The sequence below is a fragment of the Haliotis rufescens genome, unplaced genomic scaffold (assembly GCF_023055435.1).
Source record: "Haliotis rufescens isolate VD_foot unplaced genomic scaffold, xgHalRufe1.0.p SCAF_5, whole genome shotgun sequence".
Lineage (NCBI taxonomy): Eukaryota > Metazoa > Mollusca > Gastropoda > Lepetellida > Haliotidae > Haliotis > Haliotis rufescens.
The window spans coordinates 42105258-42125585 of record NW_025964223.1 but is presented as its reverse complement, the minus strand read 5'-3'; the positions used below and the strand labels follow the sequence as shown (position 1 = coordinate 42125585).

Sequence of the window (20328 nt, the reverse complement as noted above, 5' to 3'; positions counted from 1 at the left end):
ACTGATCCAAACTTTCCGAGCAGCAACTAGAGTCCACATGGACGTTTACCACTTTGATGAACCCACTGGCATGTTTATCGTGATGACAAACCATTGTTCTAATTAAATCAGGTCGAATCTGGGATTCCAACCAACGATAATAAGATCAGGGCACGCGTGAGGAAAACAATGTACAGGCGAATTATGTTGCCTTGGATATCTTTGCACAGCAATGACCATGGCATGTATGGAATTTGCTTTCCACGGAACCAAAACAATTGTAACATGTCGCGGTTCATGCTGGACAACGACACATAGTCACCTGCACACGACCCTAAGTAAGCGGAACCTGAATCTAAGACCACACTTAACCGTGGAAATCATATGAAGTAGGAGTGAATGAGTTGGGTTTAACGCCGCTTTTAACAGTATTCCAGTTATATCGCGGCGCGTCAGCTTAATGTGGGAGGAAAGCCCGAAGTGATGCAGGTCTAAGACGTTTACCACTTCGGTGGGACCCACGAGTACGGGTATGGTGCTGACAAACCTAGAAACACAATCGGGTCGGACCGGGATTCGAACCCATAATCATAGGTTTTGCGTGCCCAAGGGACGCAACGCGGCGAATCGCGGCGCCTTAAACGACTGTGCCACCCGTGCCCCAATGTGAAGTAAGTAGGTATATCCATGTCATTCTGACACCTGAGGGAACTCCTAGGAAGAAACAGTGTCAACAGCTTGAAAGACTAGACTAATGGGGAGCGAATGGTCACAATGTGTGACATGTCTGATTATTGGTCACTGTAGTCTGACGGTGTTGTGTTCATACCATCAACCACCTGTCAGCCTGTTTCTGATTCAGTTATTTTCAGTATGTCGTAATATAACTAAATAATGACTTTGTCGTAAAACAACATTCACTCAGGTTCTCACTCACCATGTCATTGTGAAAAGTGTCATATGATGTTCATATGATAATGGTTCATGTGTTACCTCGTCAGGCGAAAGGGCATGGTTCGGTTCGAATGGCTAGTTGGTGTTGGTGTGGCCTCTTCACAACTACCGGTTTGCTTTGTTTTGAAAATATTTGTGCGGAGGAACAATGAATTGTGTTTAAAAAATTATTTCCGAAAGTTTCTTTGAGGATATCATAATTTTCATTATATTTTTAGAGTGCGAGTATAACTGCTTGCGTCTCTGCGTGCGTGTGGGTGGACATATGAACTCGTCCCTGAGGTACATGGTCGCGGTTCTCATAAAACGTAACACCACTACTGACTGAACACTACAATAACTGGGACAAAATTTAACGACATTGCACAATCATACAATTACCATGTAGCAAAATCACCGTCTGCAGGTGGCCCCGTCGTCTGAGGCTCCTTAATTCGCTTAGCGGAGTTGCGTCCTTTAGATCTGCCAGACAATATTGATCGCGGCTTCGCCTAGATTATGTGTCTGGGTTTGTCAGCATCGTACCGTGCTCTTTGGCTTCACCAAAGTGGTAAATGTCCGACACCTGCATCACTGCGGGCGTTCCTGCCACATCAAGCTGACACGCTGTGATATCACTGAAATACACTCACTCACTAAAGGGAAAACCGGTGGTTCATTGATCCAATGTGCTGCAATTCGCTGTGAAGAGGTTCTTGACTAAGTCAGTGAAATGATCCCATAACCACAGATAAAGCTATTTAATCATCCCTCGTAGTTATCGCTAAAATCATTTTGGCATGTCCTCCCACATTAAGCTGCCACGCCGTCATATTACTGAAGTACTATTACATTGTGTGTTATACACGACTCGCACAACTTATTGTGTTGTTAAGGCGTAAAAGAGTATAGTCTTCCGCCGCTTCTGGCAATATTCCTGAAATATTATGACGACGGGATCACCAAAATATGGCTTCAATCATGGGGATTCGACATTGCGAGCGAACAAATAAACTACTCTGCTGCTCAACCAACCTCACTTGTAGATCCTGAGAGTAAGGCGGTTCTTATTTCAGAGAGATTCTGGGGTAAACTATCAGATCCGTTATAAAATTAGATAAATGACGTTTATCCAACCATTGTGATGGTAGGGGAGAAATGCAGGAAGATGTTAAGGATGATTAAAAAGATATCGATTATATTACAGTCTGACTTAAACAGTTGAAAAAAAACAACACTATGTAATCACCTTGTCATTGCTAAGAATAATTATAAGAGCAACAAAATTCCATCACAAGAATTTGTCATAGAATAAGTATTTCATTCGATTACATACCACTTTCATGAAAAGTAAAATGTAACTTAAATATCGATGTCTGTTTCTCTGTGCTTTCTCCGCTGCCTCGCGAACAGATAGCCGCATGAATTAACGGACCTGGACTTGTTTCCATAATACTGCGTGACGTTTTGCACAGCTACGACGTAGGATTGTTTCGTATCTGTTCATTTTGAACAGTTTGATCAGCTGCGGTTTGTGACTGTCACTATAGGTTTCAGGCCTAAAGTACAAAAAGCGTGCATATTGCATATGTTAAGCATTCAACTTTCACTAAACGTTAAATGTCTGATACCAGACCTTAACTGATGTACCTGATTTACATATCGCGTTTTGCAGGAATATCCAAGAGGACACCATCCACATTTCGCTTGGACATGGATCTACAACAATAAGTGAAGCTGCACTTGTCGTTTACGATCGAAGTTCAACATTGAAAAAGAAGCAACCGTGCGATGGCTAGTTGGCTCTTGTCATTCCTAGTTTCTCCAAGACTTCAGAAATCATGGCTTCCCGCCTACTGACGAAATGTGGTGGTTTTCGGTCCACCCTGTTGCCGCTATGGAGACGAAAGGCCTCGCACTGAACAACGATGTCTTCATTGATAGGATTCGACCTATTGTACACCTCTTGTGACTGTACAAACTCGCCAACCTTCCTTTGAATTTCAATCTTGGCGGGAAACGTTCGTCGACTTTTGGCCGAGGTCAAGGTCGTACACACGTGACCCATGTCGTCTGGTGGAAGCATTTTGGTGGATTCTCTGATCAGTCTTTTCTGAGATGGGTTTATATCTGGGTTCTTATCAGTCTTCATACTAAGCATCCCATCTTTGCAACGTCCGTCTAAATTTATTCTTCCAGCATCCATAAAACTCCCAGAGGTAACGTCCCACTTCAAAGGCATCACCGTTGTTTCTATAGACTCCAGAAACTGTCTGACATGGCTGTCAGATTGGCGCAGATTCGTAGACGTGGAATACGTTGCTGTGTTCTTTGGACGCTTCTCTGCCTCGTACTTAAGAACTATGTCAGTAATCCGGTCACATAGAGAACACTCCTCACTCTTAGGTAGGCGAGCAGATTTACAGCCCCTGAATCGAAGCGATGACGATCTCGCTGAATCGGGCAACTCCTTCCTCTCGTCATCAGTGCCTACATCCACGTCCCTTTTCATCTCTTGCTGTCGAGTTTTAAGTTTCTGAACTCGAAGCTGAAAGTCTTTCTCATAGAGAGTCTTCTCCCTATGGATCAAGGTCCGAGCAGATTCAAGTTTGCACTGTTCGGTCCTGTTTAAACGATGGGCCTTATATTCGTTAACAGTGTGAAACACCTGGAGCTTGTACGACAGATCATCCATTGCGTCCCTGATGCTAATTGTTGCTCTCTTCACAAATCAATTACAGTCTGACGGCAGCTAGACATAGTCTTTCGATGATTTGGAGATCTAATATCATATTCCGATCACGTAAACGTAGACTGTATGTCTTTTCGACCTAAATGTCGAAAACGCCGTGGGAAGAAATCCCAAACACAAGCACACAGGTGTACAATTGGAACATGGAGAATATATGATCCTGTACTCTGAACATGACCGACAGTCCCTTTTTAAAAAATTCACTTAACCGTCTTGCGTCTGACTATACACAGGGTACGACAGCATTCGATAAATACGTTTATAATTCTAAAGAAAACCCTGTCGGATCAGTGTACACAACATGCTTTACGCAATCGTACCGATCAGTTAAACAAGTCCTGTAGAAGCAAGTGGTCAAGATTGTACTTCTGATAATTGGTGAACGCCGTGTTTGAATAGCTTAGGGCGAATATAGAATCAGCTTGTGAATTTCTGAATGGTTTTAAGTTTCACGTATTCTTGTTCGCCTTGTGTCATATTGTTTAGGCAGCGATTAGTCAGGTCACTTTCTCAAAGCAGGGCAGAAAGATAACCACATGCACTCGTGTAAAGTACGAGAACAATATATCAAAATAAAGCCTCTATTTTTTCTTGAGTATTTGGTTCTCCTTAAATGTACTTAGTCCCTAAATGCTTTGTCAACTTACTTTAACTTGAAACATAATCCCCATCTCGGCAAAATGAAAGGTTCTTGTTGACACAGAGTAAGTAAATATCTTTCTAGTCAAACTTCGTGCGGGTTGGTAAAGCAATTGGAGTGTTGTCGGTTGAAGTGTCTGTGAAATGTAATATTATGTAAAAACACACTTTAAAACATGAAACGGTTCAAGTTTGATTTATGAACTTGCCGATGTACATGCATTGGCTTTCAGTACAGGGAAGTTAAAAGTCGTAAATGTAATTATCTCGCTGTAAAGGGTACTTTTGATAAGTCTAGCATTCAACACTTCCTTAGATCTTTAGCATAATTGTGTAGAAGTAGATACTTTCGTGAAAAAGATTTGTTTAAAAAAAATAAGGAACGGGAGTGGTGCTTGTTTGAAGTTAATCCTGCAGTCAGCGTATTTTCTACTTACGTGGTCTACAGAGCGCTGCCAAGCGAGTGATCAACAGTGTGAACATTGATATATGCCGTGAGGCGAAAGGAAACATCTTCATCAGCCAAATCTGAGGAATTATCCATATTCAGCACTCATTTTGTACATCCGAACACACTTGAACTAGAAAACCCTGTAGTACTTTTAACATCCACATCAATCTATTGGATGGACTAACCCTTCAACACACAATCAGTAAAGGAAGAGGTACGATAAGGGCCCTTTACAGATCGCTGGAAATCTGAAATTATACAATCAAGGAAAGGTTTGCATATACCGTACAAAAATTATCATAAAATTGGCTAAAATGTTCAACTCCAAGAGAACCTCTTTCAACACACTTATGACCAAAGATGATGTTTTTAGCATATGCTGGTACTATCTCGATAAACCATATAAACCTCGTTAATGACAAAGAAGGACCAGATAAACAACTGGTTGATGACAAAGAAGGACCAGATAAACTACTGGTTGATAGCGAAGGAGGGTCAGATGAACTACAGGTTGATGACAAAGAAGGGCCAGATAAACAACTGGTTGATGACAAAGAAGGGTCAGATGAACTACTGGTTGATAGCGAAGGAGGGTCAGATAAACTACAGGTTGATGACAAAGAAGGGCCAGATAAACAACTGGTTGATGACAAAGGAGGGCCAGATGAACTCCTGGTTAATGACAAAGAAGAGCCAGATAAACAACTGGTTGATGACAAAGAAGGGCCAGATGAACTACTGGTTGATAGCGAAGGAGGGTCAGATAAACTACAGGTTGGTGACAAAGGAGGGCCAGATAAACTACTGGTTGATGACAAAGAAGGGTCAGATAAACAACTGGTTGATGACAAAGAAGGGCCAGATGAACTACTGGTTGATAGCGAAGGAGGGTCAGATAAACTACAGGTTGGTGACAAAGGAGGGCCAGATAAACTACTGGTTGATAGCGAAGGAGGGTCAGATAAACAACTGGGTTATGACAAAGAAAGGTCAGATAAACAACTGGTTGATGACAAAGAAGGGTCAGATAAACAACTGGTTGATGACAAAGGAGGGCAAGATGAACTCCTGGTTAATCACAAAGAAGAGCCAGATAAACAACTGGTTGATAGAGAAGGAGGGTCAGATAAACTACGGGTTGATGACAAAGGAGGGCCAGATAAACAACTGGTTGGTGACAAAGGAGGGCCAGATAAACTACTGGTTGATGTCAAAAAAGGGCCAGATAAACAACTGGTTGATAGTGAAGGAGGGTCAGATAAACTACTGGTTGATGACAAAGGAGGGCCAGATAAACTACTGGTTAATAGCGAAGGAGGGTCAGATAAACAACTGGGTGATGACAAAGAAAGGTCAGATAAACGACTGGTTGATGACAAAGAAGGGCCAGATAAACAACCAGTTGATGACAAAGGAAGGCCAGATAAACTAATGGTTGATGACAAAGGACCAGATAAACAACTGGATGATGACAAAGGAGGGTCAGATAAACAACTGGTTGATGACAAAGAAGGGCCAGATAAACAACTAGTTGATGACAAAGGAAGGCCAGATAAACTAATGGTTGATGGCAAAGGAGGACCAGATAAACAACTGGGTGATGACAAAGAAGGGCCTGATGAACTACTGGTTGATAGCGAAGGAGGGTCAGATAAACTACTGGTTGATAGCAAAGGAGGAATAGATAAACCAATGGTTGAAAGCGGAGGAGGTCACACATTGCTGCATTTCCTGAACTAATACCTTCCACTGGATGATTAAATTAAATATTTCAGAAAAGTATTGAAAAGAATAACAACTAAGAGAATTTAATATTTGTGTTTATTTTTATTTGAATCTCTTAAACTCAAGTTGTCTGAGCTCCAAGGCAATATAAAAAACATATTTATCTCAATCCATGTCCCCAGGCTAGACACTCAGATAGAATATCCTATCAAAAGTTGAGAAACCTAAGCTCAGAGTCAAATATGGCAGTCACAGTTTTGGGTTATTATCATGATTATACAGCTTAATGTTCTTCTACAAAATCCAGATCAACCAAGCAAAAAATAAAGTTCCCAAAATCACTCAATGGCAACATATCAACTTTGTAGAATACATTAATTCCAGACTGAAAATGATCAAGAGAAACAGCACGAAGGTAAAATTCAGTTACACTGTGTCATTATTTAGGGGTCACACAGAAATATTTCTAAAAAAATCGCATTTTCAATTTTCAAGAGTGCAATTAAGTTGCATCTGAAATTAACTATTTTATAATATAACACACTGATTGTTACTTGTAATGTATTGCATGTGCAACCACTGATTGCATTCAGCGGTGTGTTTTGGGTAGCTGATACCATCACCTCGATGTTCCATTTTTGTTATGGTTTTCAGTAGTTTTTGTCCATTCTTCCAGTTTCATAAAAGCATCCACTCAAACTGACATAGGCATATACAACATGTTCTTCAACTATTGCCATGCACACTTTGAATATTGAAGTAACTGCAACTTTGCATTTAGTAATCTATAACTATACACATAATTATTTTGAAATGCCTACTGGTTATGATTGAAACAGAAGTTCTGTTCATTAAATATCAGTTTCCATGGTGATGCGGTCAATAAATTGGCTGTTTCAATCAGAGGGGGTTTATTGTGATTTGATAACCCCTGAATGACTAATACAAACTGTGTAATTTCCAAATTCATGATAGAATGATGTATACAATACAATTGCGTATTTTCTTGAACAACACTCAAATATGACTAAGACTGGTCCTTTGTTAGTGTTCCGTAATTACAGCTGAGCTAGCTGTTGTCATGACAACCCTACAGCCTTCTTCACTTCCTTCATAGTTTCTTCCGCTATTTCCCTGGCTCTCTCATTCCCACTTTTCAACACTTGTTCCAGGTGAGACTTATCTCCCTTTAGTTTCAGCACATTCTCTCTAATTGGAGCCAACTGTTCAATGACAATGTCAGCCAACTTGGCTTTATAGTCACTTTTACTCAACAACATGTTCTCCTCGCATATCTCCTCCTGCACCAGGCCAGTGAGCGAGGAGTGGACGTCAATCAGATTAGACACACCTGGCCTTTCCTCGGGCTCATAGGACAACACTGCTGTAAAGTCAGTGACTGCCTTCTTTATCTTCTCTCGGATCTCATCGGGACTGTCTGTCAGGTCGATGCGACCTTTTGCATTTGGTTCTGATTTACTCATTTTGTTTTCTGGATTTCTCAAACTTTTGATCCTTGGTGCATCACCTGAAGAGAAGATAACAAAGAATGAAACATTTACAATCATGCTGTGTTTGAGGACGAAGTTGTACCAGTCTCCATACATTTCAAGGAATTGTAATTTCTGATCAGTTCATCCCTGTAGTTATTCCATGTTATCCCATGATTGTTGCAAGAGTGGTGTGTGACCGGCTGATCGTGTCATTGTAATTTCTGAACAATTCATCCAATGATCTACCCTGTGGGTATTCCATGTTATCCCATGATTGTTGCAAGAGTGGTATGTTACCGGCTGATCGTGTCATTGTAATTTCTGAACAATTCATCCCTGTGGGTATTCCATGTTATCCCATGATTGTTACAAGAGTGGTGTGTGACTGCTGATCGTGTCATTGTAATTTCTGAATAATTCATCCAACAACCTACCCTGTAGGTATTCCATGTTATCCCATGATTGTTGCCAGAGTGGTATGTTACCGGCTGATCGTGTCATTGCAATTTCTGAATAATTCATCCAACAACCTACCCTGTAGGTATTCCATGTTATCCCATGATTGTTGCAAGAGTGGTGTGTGACCAGCTGATTGTGTCATTGTAATTTCTGAATAATTCATCCAACAACCTACCCTGTAGGTATCCCATGTTATCCCATGATTGTTGCCAGAGTGGTGTGTGACCAGCTGATCATGTCATTGTAATTTCTGAATAATTCATCCAACAACCTACCCTGTAGGTATTCCATGTTATCCCATGATTGTTGCCAGAGTGGTGTGTGACCAGCTGATCATGTCATTGTAATTTCTGAATAATTCATCCAACAACCTACCCTGTAGGTATTCCATGTTATCCCATGATTGTTGCCAGAGTGGTGTGTGACCAGCTGATCATGTCATTGTAATTTCTGAATAATTCATCCAACAACCTACCCTGTAGGTATTCCATGTTATCCCATGATTGTTGCCAGAGTGGTGTGTGACCAGCTGATCATGTCATTGTAATTTCTGAATAATTCATCCAACAACCTACCCTGCAGGTATTCCATGTTATCTCACGATTGTTGCAAGAGTGGTGTGTGACCAGCTGATCATGTCATTGTAATTTCTGAATAATTCATCCAACAACCTACCCTGTAGGTATTCCATGTTATCCCATGATTGTTGCCAGAGTGGTGTGTGACCAGCTGATCATGTCATTGTAATTTCTGAATAATTCATCCAACAACCTACCCTGTAGGTATTCCATGTTATCCCATGATTGTTGCCAGAGTGGTGTGTGACCAGCTGATCATGTCATTGTAATTTCTGAATAATTCATCCAACAACCTACCCTGTAGGTATTCCATGTTATCCCATGATTGTTGCCAGAGTGGTGTGTGACCAGCTGATCATGTCATTGTAATTTCTGAATAATTCATCCAACAACCTACCCTGTAGGTATCTCATGTTATCCCATGATTGTTGCAAGAGTGGTGTGTGACCAGCTGATCATGTCATTGTAATTTCTGAATAATTCATCCAACAACCTACCCTGTAGGTATCTCATGTTATCCCATGATTGTTGCCAGAGTGGTGTGTGACCAGCTGATCATGTCATTGTAATTTCTGAATAATTCATCCAACGATCTACCCTGTGGGTATTCCATGTTATCCCATGATTATTGCAAGAGTGGTGTGTGACCGGCTGATGGTGTCACTGTAATTTCTGAATAATTCATCCAATGATCTACCCTGTGGGTATTCCATGTTATCCCATGATTGTTGCACGAGCCTGACTTATTAAGATTGGGTAGTGTGTGACCTGGCTGATTCATCCTGCGAAAAGCTGATTATTCAGCTGGCCCACACTCAATAATCTACAGGCCATCATGATGGAGCTGAAATATTCAGCAGCATATACAATTCACTTACAAACGTGAAGGGAAAAACAGTATGATTTCATGAGGTACCAATCACTATCAAGTTATTTCCATTTTTTCACTGATAAGAGTATCAAATTTTGTTGATACATGTTCCCACTGTATTTACAGATTAGATGATAGCTTTGATGATATAGGCATCAATGGATTTTATTAACATCTTTCTTTCATAAGCAATGGTACATTTCAATCTACACTCAGTGTTAAATCCATCGAAATCAACCAAATCACCGAGTGTGACCACCCAAGTATAATACAAAGTTTACTGGCTTACTGGAGGCCAATATCCGGAATCCCTTTAGGTTGGGTTTTAGAAAAGCTTTGATAAACTTAAATAATTTTTTATAATGCTTCACACATCATGGAATTTGCTCATGTGAGGCACTGTCTTCATCAGCTGATGAACGTCAACAAATATAACTTCAATCCTTTAGTGAACTTTTCAAAGGGACACAACTCTACATTTACTCAGATCAAATTATGTTGCAGTACACAAATAATGATTCCTATTTCTTTCATCAATGAGTCTGGTGTTAATGTCTTTCTACATGAGATTTGGGAATTCAGAGTATGTCAGATGAAATTCCTTTACAGTTTTACTTGTAATTATTCATCACTGACAGTGATCCTATTAATGTGGCCAATCCAAGACAGAATCTGATACAGATACGATTCATGAAAAACATCTTACTTGAAAGAACTTCAGGTCTAGGAAATATGACCTGGAATGTTCTATTGAAAGCCTTGGCGAGATCTCTGGCCAGCTCGATGTGATGTATCTGGTCATCTCCTACGGGCACGTCCGTCGCCCTGGCAAGCAAAACATTCGACAGACAAATAAGTGATGGATACTAAGTAGAGTCATTAGATTTTTTCAAGGTGACATGCTCCAAATAACGACTTCATTCTGTTTCTGATTTGTTTTGACAAAATGCAAGTTACTGATGTTCTGTAGGACTCGACGACACAAAGGCTGCACAAGTTCTACACCAAATCAGAATCAGCTTCCGACCAACAGTTTTTGTAGCGAGCCTTCACATGTGATTGGAGGATTTTGTGTAAGATTTATATGTTTTTAAATGTACATCGATCCAGTGATTTAAAAAGACTGTGTTTTTCTTTTTTTAATGATGTCTTATGCTGAATGTGACTACGGATATTTTCAAGCAAGTGACATTTGGTGCGGATGTGGGGTGATGTGTTTTGTGTACTCTGAAAAAGGATTAAGCCAGTCAGATACTTTCTTTTTATTGCTGTGCTAAGGTTGGTTTGTTGGTTTGTTGTTTAACGCCGCACTCAGCAATATTACAAGTATATGACGGCGGTCTGTAAATAATCGAGTCTGGACCAGACAATCCAGTGATTGATATCATGAGCATCGATCCACGCAATTGGGATCGATGCCATGCATCAACCAAGTCAGCGGGTCTGACCACCCGATCCCTTTAGTATTCTTTTACGACAAGCATAGTCGCCTCTTACGGCAAGCATGGGTTGCTGAACCCATGCTTGCTGTTAAAGGCAACTATGCTGTGTTAAGGTCAGACTGTGCACACATGTACATGTAATAGCTGGTGAATGCTTAGTTAATTTTTTTCAAGATATAACGTTTCTATAGAAGTCTATGGAAAACATTTGGTTGTGTTCAACCTGCAACTATTCATCAATGCACCACTTACCCATGGGATTTCCAGGAAAGAATATAGATCTAATGGTTATGCTGTGTGACGTCATGGTTGATGCATGTCACCATTTCCCAATTACGTAGCTTGATACGCATTCAGCAATATTACAGCTATATGACGGCGGTCTGTAAATAATCGAGCCTGGACCAGACAATACAGTGATTGCGCAATTGGGACCCATGACATGCATAAACCAAGTCAGCAAGTCTGACCACCCGATCCTGTTAGTCGCCATTTTACGACAAGCAGAGTCGCCTTTTACGACAAGCATGGGTTGCTGAAGACCTATTCTTCCCCGGATCTTCACGGGTCTTGTATGTATCTGATTCATAGACAATTTGAATGCTACATACTGCAGGCAACAATATTCAATGTATGTCATTACAGCCTTCAAATAAACCAGTGAAACCAGTGGGTGATAGCATGAGCAGCATTCTATTTTCCCAAGGTAATGATATTTAGAGGTCATTAGATGACCGTTTCATATCATACCCCATATCACCCCGAGGCCCCCATATCAGCCCTTTGGGGATCTCGGGAAAGAAAAGAAAAGTTCTGAACAAAATGGTCTTAACAGACAGAGATACCATATCGGAGTACATGGAGGAAAACATCTGAATTTAATGAGATTTGTAGAAAACCAGCACGGGTCAAGCTGTTTTGCTTTGCAGCAGGCTGCAGTGCCACTGGGGCATGTGTGCTACCTTGCATTAATGAGTGAGTTAGTGGATAAGAATTTACGTCGATTTTAGCAATATTCCAGGAAAATCACAGTGGGGGGACACCAGAAATGGGCTTCACACATTGTACCTATGTGAGGAATTGAACCTGGGCCTTCTGCGTGACGAGCAAACGCTTCAACCACAAGGCTACCCGACTGCCCCTTGCTTTAATGAATGCAGTTACATCCATGTGATTTGATTCAGTGGAGAGAACCTACTTGTACAGGATGATGTCAGCTGTCTGGAGGATAGGGTAGGTGAACAGACCAACACTGGGGTCCTTCAGCCTTTCAGATTTCTCCTGAAACAAAAAGATTAATATCAATGTGATGTGAGGTGAAACAGGGTTAGCGACGTGCATGCATGTGTGTGCATGTGTGTGTCTGCCTCTACTAGTCTGGAATAGAGCTAGCCAACTTAGATACCATGCTGCCCTTTAACATGAATACCCCACTCATGAATACCCCAAGGCGGCATGAAAATCTGGGGTGGGGTGAGGTGGGGTGTGGCAGGGTTAGGTGAGGTGAAATGTAGCGTTAAGAATTATTTAACATGTTGTTTGTTTGTTGTTTAAGGCCGCACTCAGCAATATTTCAGCTATATGACGGCGGTCTGTAAATAATCGAGTCTGGACCAGACAATCCAGTGATTGACAACATGAGCATCGATCCACACAATTGGGATCGATGACATGCATCAACCAAGCCAGCGAGCCTGACTACCCAATCCCGTAAGTCGCCTCATACCACAAGCATAGTCGCCTCTTATGGCAAACATGGGTTGCTGAAGACCTACCGGTATTCTACCCTGGATCTTCACGGGTCTATTTACCATGTACAGCAATGTGCATGCAGGTGTGTGTGTGGCTGCTTGTATTAGTCCAGACATATGCCAGTTTTAAAGTGTAAGTCCACTGAAATACCATGACATAGTTTAATATGGATGGTCCACTCAGACACATTATACAGACTCTGAGCCGACCATCTATGACGAGAATGTGACGACACTTACCCTCCACTGGGGCAGATGATTGAGTCGAGGTAGAGTACACAGGCTGCTCAATATCCAGTTCAGCTCTGCATGCTGGGACACCTGATTAACATATACAAGTACACTTTATAGAGAGATTGTGAGTGAGTAGGGCTTGAGTTATGTCCCTTCTATATCCCTCCTACTGACAAATCAGATTCCACCTCTCATATCCCTTGCATTTGATTTAATCAGAATAGTGGTGCCCAGGCAAGACAATCTCATCAATAATCAAGATTTTTCTTGTAATAAAATAGATCTAGTCTCGCGAAGTGTATCAAATCATTTGAGCACGTTAAAAAGAACATGAAAAGATTTGGAAATCTTGAAAATCGACCAAAATCTGCTCGTCAGTAGCCATGTTTACGAACCGGATATCAATTTAGTTACACGATTTTAATTGGATGATGCACTTGCTGGGCCAGACAAAATATAATTCTGAAATTCCAGTCAAGTTTGGCACGGGTGGACTCATTTTGCACAGCTCTTAATATTCCCCAATAAGTCCCCTGAGGAGTTGCCATGGCTACAGACAGTGATGTTCAATTTACTAACAGCACAATAATGATATTCCCTCATATCATGCTTTTGGATGTGTGAATTACAGGGATTTTTGGTCTGCTTCAGTCAACTGGTCCATCATCAGAGTTGATTAACCGGTGAAAAAAACACAGGGTCATCGTGACACACTTAGTGAGGGTCTGAATGTTGTTATACCCTAGAGCCTGCAATATTATTGCTACATGATGGTGGCCTCTCAATGTCTGGACAAGATAAACCAGTGACTGAAATCATGAGCAAAGATCAATGCCACCCAGGCAATTACCACGACTACACCTATAGTTTTCTAACACAGGCCCCACATACATTATGTTCAGGAGGTCGACCTCACCTTACGGAAGTAAATCTGTCTTACACTAAGCCCAATCAGTGTTGTGCAGAGTTGTGTCCCTTAGGCTTAACAGAAACCAACACTCATGGTTTTGAATTCCTCCCCTGATTATTTTTCTTGGTAAAAATGTCTAAAATCTGACTTACGTTGAGTTTTCTTCCCACATCAAGCTGACAAACCAACATTTAACTTAATATGCTGATCAAAGTAGCATCAAACCAAACTCACTCACTGTTTCAATCTACCATAACTTGCTAAATGTCTATGCACATGGGAGTCATATCATAATTTAAGTCACCATGGACAACAATGCAGGGGTGGATCCAAGATTCTTAAAATTAGAGTGTTTTACTTGGGCCACTTGTTAATATTTCATAATGTCTGAAGCTGCCGGCCCGCCTAACCGTGGCTGGTAACTTTTCAGTCGGGCTGCATGAAGTTGTCTTCCACCTGCCCGACTGTCTGGCAGATAATTTTAAGACTACTTATGTATTCAGCTTTATTATAACTCCTCGTAGATTCTCAAGTAATTGTTTGCATAATTTCAACTGAACATGGACAAGAATTGTCTCTTAATTTTCATGATTTTTCAATATTTATAATGTCTGAATACGGGCAGGTAACTTGAAGATGGGCAGGCAACATTTATGGGCCACATGTCTGACTGTCTTGGTGGGTTTTAAAATTATTTCAAACACTGATAAGTTTACATTAATGATCACATAAACATCTTAAATAGTAGGAAATGTGCATACAAAACGTAAAAAAAAAAGGTGGGGCAGGTGTTGCCTCTCCCAGAACCCACCTCTGGATCCGCCACCGACAATTGATATATTTAATCTTGAACATGTTGAAGGCTTGCCTGGTATATTTTCTGGCATGTCTCCTAATCTTCTTCATCATGAGACTTATGACAATCTTATTGTGTGATAATACTGGTAACACTTACTGCAGATTGCTGAAAGAGGATGCTTTTCCCTGGGTCTATACCACATGCAAGCAGGCAGGCTGTCATGTCCAGGACATTCTCCCTGGAAACAAAACGTGCTGGTCTTGAGGGCATGCAGTTAGAGTTTGTTTGTTTGTTGTTTAAGCCAAACTCAGCAATATACCAGCTATATGACGGCGGTTGTATATAATCGAGTCTGGACCAAACAATCCTGTGATTGATATCATGGACATAATCTATGCAATTGGGATACGATGACATGCATCAACCAGGTCAGCGAGCCTGACCACCCGATCTCGTTAGTCGCCTCTTACGACAAGCTCAGTCGCCTCTTACAGCAAGCATGGGTTGCTGAAGACCTAATCTACCTTGGATTTTATGACTGTTGAACTTTAAAGGTTTTGTTTTTTGTTTCTTTGTTGTTTTATGCTGTACTCAGCAAATTCCAGCTACTAAACAACAGTCAGTAAATAATCGAGTCTGAAGAAGACTAATAAATCTAGTAATTGACATCATGAACATCGATCTACACAGTTGAGATACAAAGACATGTAGTCAAACACGTAACAGAGTCTGGCCATCTGATCCATTTAGTCGTGTCTATCACAAACATAGGGTGCTGGGCACAGGCATCCCCACAGGTTCGAACTGAAAGATATTCTCAGAAAAATGGTAAATCTTTAGAAGTTTTTTCCATGAATTCTCACAGGAAACATTACCATGTTGATTGACATAACATCTGAGTGAGTGATAAAGTATGTTTTTATGTCAATTTTAGAAATATCATGGCCAATATGGGAATTAAACCTGGGCCTTGGTTGGGCGAACAAACAGAAAATGAGTAAGGATTTGAAACAACATTTGGGGAGTCCTGGGGAGTCTTCATTGCAGATTGGCCGACTGGACCTCTGTGCCTCTATACACATGACATTGCTTTGGTTGGTTTGTTGTTTAACGCCGCACTCAGCAATATTCCAGCTACATGACGGCGGTCTGTAAATAATCAAGTCTGGACCAGACAATCCAGTGATTGATATCATGAGCATCAATCCACATTGGGATCGATGACATGCATCTACCAAGTCAGTGAGCCTGACCACCCGATCCCATTAGTCGCCTTTTACGACAAGTATAGTCGCCTTTTACGGCAAGCATGGGTTGCTGAAGACCTATTCTACCCCGGATCTTCACGGGTCCTATAAACATGACAGCATCAAGGCTTGTAAGGATGTCACACCTGAGGCCAGCTGGATCCTGAGGTACTGTTATTGAATGGAGGTCTACGATGCTGAAGATGACATCATCATACTTCTTCTGCAGCTGAACCCAGTTCTTAATGGCGCCAACGTAGTTGCCTATGTGAGGGATGCCAGTTGGCTGTATTCCAGAAAATACTCTTCGGGGACAATGTGCAAACTTGGAAGCCTGAAAAAGAATTGCATCTGTTAGTTAGCAATTCTTTCTCTTTTACTCTTTTAAAGCAAAATCTATAAACAAGCTATTGAAATAAAATTACAGCTATTAGATAAAAAATTGCATATATTACAACTGTCAGAAAACATTATTGTGTATCAGCGGGTTATCATTGCGGTTATACAACTATTCACATAGTTTTAAATGATTAAGGGGAATGTACCAAAACAGATTTTAAGTTAAAATACCCAAATGTCAAGAAACAGGTGGGTGAAAAAGATTTGAATACCCTCTAAAATTGTGGATACCCAATAGGGCTGGGACGATACACCAACTGTGCGATCCGATATGTATCACGATACCTTGCTCACGATCCAATATGTATCACGATACTTGCATGTGCTCTTAGCTGTGGTCTGTAAGCCATCTTTTTTAATAGACAGGACAGCCAAATACCTTGCACACTAACAATTTACAGTTGGCAGTGTCAAGTATGGCGCAGTGGATGAAAATATGAACATATTCACTACTTATTGTCACTAGTAATCCAATGACTGGTGTAACATTTATCAAAAAATACATATTAGGTAAGAATTGATACTTTTTACTTAGTGTGCGATTGTGATCGATACTTGTATCGAGAAGTAAAAAATCGCAATCCAGCGATGCATCGGAATATCGTCCCACTACTAATACCCAATCAAAATCAAAACCCTGGGGAAAATACCCAAATAACCAAAAGCTTATCTACAGCTCAGTATATACAACCAACAATCCTCTACAGACTTTTTGTCACATGGAGTGGAACGTTTAGAAAACAAACAACTAACAAGTGCTCAAGAGAATTGTTTTAGCATTTGTCATTTGCTCACAAGGGTGGTTGGGTAGCCTGATAGTTAAAGCGTTCACTCGTCACGCCAAACACCCGACATGGGTACAATGTGTGAAGCCCATTTCTGGTGTCCCCTGTGGAGATATTGCTGGAATATTGCTAAAAGCGGCGTAAAACCATACTCACTCACGTTATGATGTTATCATTCAGATTGGGTATTGATCATGTTGATACTTATTTTATTTGGTATTCAATATAGTTTTACCCTCTTGGGTTTTGTACAACAATGACATGTTTGAAATTAATTTTACTTCTATTCTGTGGATAATTCACTGCATGTATTTTTATGATGCCTGTATTCAGTCAGTAAGTAAAGATCTTTAAATATATATGCGTGTATGCCTACGCAAGCTGAAAATTTTATGCTATACTGGGAAATACAGTGTTGTACATGTGCCTGTTGTTTACTTACTATATATTTCATTTCGGTTATTAATTTTTTATCATGTGTACTTGTGGGCACACAACGCAAAATTGATTGGATTATGGTGATTTAATTTGCATATTTTATGCAAATATGCACCTGGAGCTGTGACTAACACTTGTTTAAACGTGGCTGTATAACACTGGCCTCTTATAGTAACTGAAACAATTTGTGCACATGCACTTGTTCATGACTATCTGACTCGTGCAAACAGTGTTGTGTCCCCATGATACAAACTGTTTTTGTACCGATGGAAGGGGCGTGGTGTTTTGTTTTTTTTCTTTTTCAAACAAAGATAATTTAAAGCTGACAATTTGGTTTTTTTCGTATGCTTGCGTATCGTGCCTATGACGATGTGTATATTAGGTGGGTGTTCTTATCAGTTAAGACTCATATTTAAAGACCCTGGCCCTGGCAAAGTCTCCAAGCTACTCCCAATATAATTCAGAAATACAATTTTGAAGATCTAAAGTGATCGAAATTAGGACAGACATATTACACGTAGGTCTCATTTTCTATAATTAAATACGATTAATAACGCGTCAGCTCACTATATGATGGATGTACCTTCTTGTTGTTATTATCTGGGTTTGTGCTTGTTGACAATCTGGATAACAATCCAATCTGTTGCAACATTGGTACACAAACCGGCACATGCCTTGTCAAGGGCGCAGCCATTTTGGTTCGTGCAAAACTAAAACTGCATTTCATTCGGGAGATGATTCTCAAATTTAAACATTCCATAGGACAAAAATCACTGTAGGCTCCCTATTGCATGCTTTATATTTCATGTTGTCTTTGGTTTGTATGGGTTTTGTAAGATGATTCACTAAAGCCACATTTTGTACTGCACGTGGTGATTTTACTACCACTTGCACCAATTACATTGTTTATGTTGTAAATTTTATTCTTCGGCGAGAAGATAAAAAGCCTTAAACATTAGCTCTTCATCCCGTCAATATGTTTTTGAATATACAAAGCTAAGCACAACCTTGTCTACAGTAACTGTCTTGCCAAATGCTATATGCTTTGCGTAAGAATTTTTCTTACTTTGTCCAATCAACGAAAACACGCATATGACATGAAGCGTTTAATGTGTCACCTCGACATCAATCTTTGCTTCCGATATCATCAAAGATAGGAGCTAGGAGATTCTTTCATCTAAGTGACATTTCAGCTGCATTCTAGCCGACACAAGTATGTCGAATTTGGAACCAAGAAATGTTTGTTTTATCACTGTAAAATGTAATTCAAATACCTAGAAAAAATCTACGAAATGTGCAACAGATTATAATGAACATACACGACACAATAGTAACCGTTATTATGTTGAGACTATTCATGATATGCAGGCTTTCAATATCTAATGAAAGCACAAATTAAACAGTCAGATACGTGCATATACTGTCTAGCAGTTCGTTATTTTAAATACCAAAGTTGTAAAACTATAACTAAAACTGCAAAGTTAAGTCCCATTTCATCACATTCATCACGTTATTTCAACTCACGTGTGGAGTTCACCCCCACTCCCAATTCAATAAAGTGATATAAGCACCTGGGAAGAAATGATATAATCTTTCATTCTTTAAAATACATAAAATTGTTATGATAATTTCACCGCCCGTATAGTAATGTATAGAAAATACCAACGAACAAATTATCAACTTAAAATTTGCAATATTTTTGCGGACTCCACCTGTCGAACGCGAAAACAGAGGCTATTCCGGCCGCATATGAATGAATTGTGTCTCTGATTGTGGTAATCCTTGACCGCTAGATTGATAATCATCACGCAAAGGAAACTAATCAGACTAAGTGGACTTAACGTAACCGCCAGTTGGTTCTCGTTTAGTCTCCTTTTAATAAGATACTGCTTTTCATTGACACCAAAACAAAATGGGATACTGATATTTATATTTTTATATTTGCACGACTGTTGTTTCTATATAGTTACGGTCAACCATACTTGTTCTGATGACATGTTAAATTAGATATCAAACCGCGCTCATCCGAAAGTGGTGAGCGTTGGAGTAAAGTGAGAATTTATACTTCCTCCCTTTTGTTGTTGAAATGAATGTTCAATGTTTGAAATAATCGTGTTTTTCAATCACGCCAGTTTTTGAGAGGAAACAAATCAGATGCCTTGGTGGAGATCTTTCATTCGACACGCCTATGCTTGAAAGAACAGCAACGGAACTAATTACATAAGAATATAATCAGGAAAAAAAACTATTTTAACGGTTCTACTCGTTTCTTACAATCATCATGTTAGGGGTCACGGGTGGCCCAGTCGTCTAAGGCGCCGCGATTCGCTGTGCAGAGTTGCGTCCCTTGGGCACGCCAGAAACCTATGATTGTGGGTTCGAATCCCGGTTCACTCCGATTATGTTTCTAGGTTTGTCAGCACCATACCCGTGCTCGTGGGTT

At 40.3% G+C, this 20328-nt stretch overlaps 2 protein-coding genes across 3 annotated transcripts; both read right to left on the bottom strand.

The window, feature by feature from the left end:
* Positions 1 to 607: 607 nt before the first annotated feature.
* Positions 608 to 3936, bottom strand: LOC124110281. Its single transcript, XM_046469528.2, has one exon. It carries the CDS (start codon positions 3605 to 3607, stop codon positions 2708 to 2710), a length of 900 nt encoding a protein of 299 aa, XP_046325484.2. The 5' UTR covers positions 3608 to 3936; the 3' UTR covers positions 608 to 2707.
* A 2625-nt stretch (positions 3937 to 6561) lies between these two features.
* LOC124110296 (tryptophan--tRNA ligase, mitochondrial-like) lies at positions 6562 to 18588 on the bottom strand. Of its 2 annotated transcripts, none has more exons than XM_046469543.2 (7): positions 18469 to 18588; positions 16410 to 16597; positions 15173 to 15254; positions 13314 to 13394; positions 12521 to 12603; positions 10587 to 10705; positions 6562 to 8007 (listed from the first exon to the last, which is right to left on the bottom strand). In XM_046469543.2, exons 1-7 carry the CDS (start codon positions 18577 to 18579, stop codon positions 7559 to 7561), a joined length of 1113 nt encoding a protein of 370 aa, XP_046325499.2. In that variant the 5' UTR covers positions 18580 to 18588; the 3' UTR covers positions 6562 to 7558. The 2 variants fall into 2 exon arrangements, with proteins under 2 accessions (XP_046325499.2, XP_046325500.2); XM_046469544.2 differs by having other exon boundaries at positions 18453 to 18583.
* Positions 18589 to 20328: the final 1740 nt, after the last annotated feature.

Excerpts from the sequence above, each read along its gene's own strand:
- LOC124110296 (XM_046469543.2), bottom strand. The coding sequence starts at position 18,579 with ATGGCTGCGCCCTTGACAAGGCATGTGCCGGTTTGTGTACCAATGTTG. Across the intron at positions 16,598-18,468 it reads CAGATAATAACAACAAGAAG|GCTTCCAAGTTTGCACATTG; the intron begins GTACATCCATCA and ends ATTCTTTTTCAG. Across the intron at positions 10,706-12,520 it reads GCTGACATCATCCTGTACAA|GGCGACGGACGTGCCCGTAG; the intron begins GTAGGTTCTCTC and ends TTTGCTTGCCAG.
- LOC124110281 (XM_046469528.2), bottom strand. The coding sequence starts at position 3,607 with ATGGATGATCTGTCGTACAAGCTCCAGGTGTTTCACACTGTTAACGAA.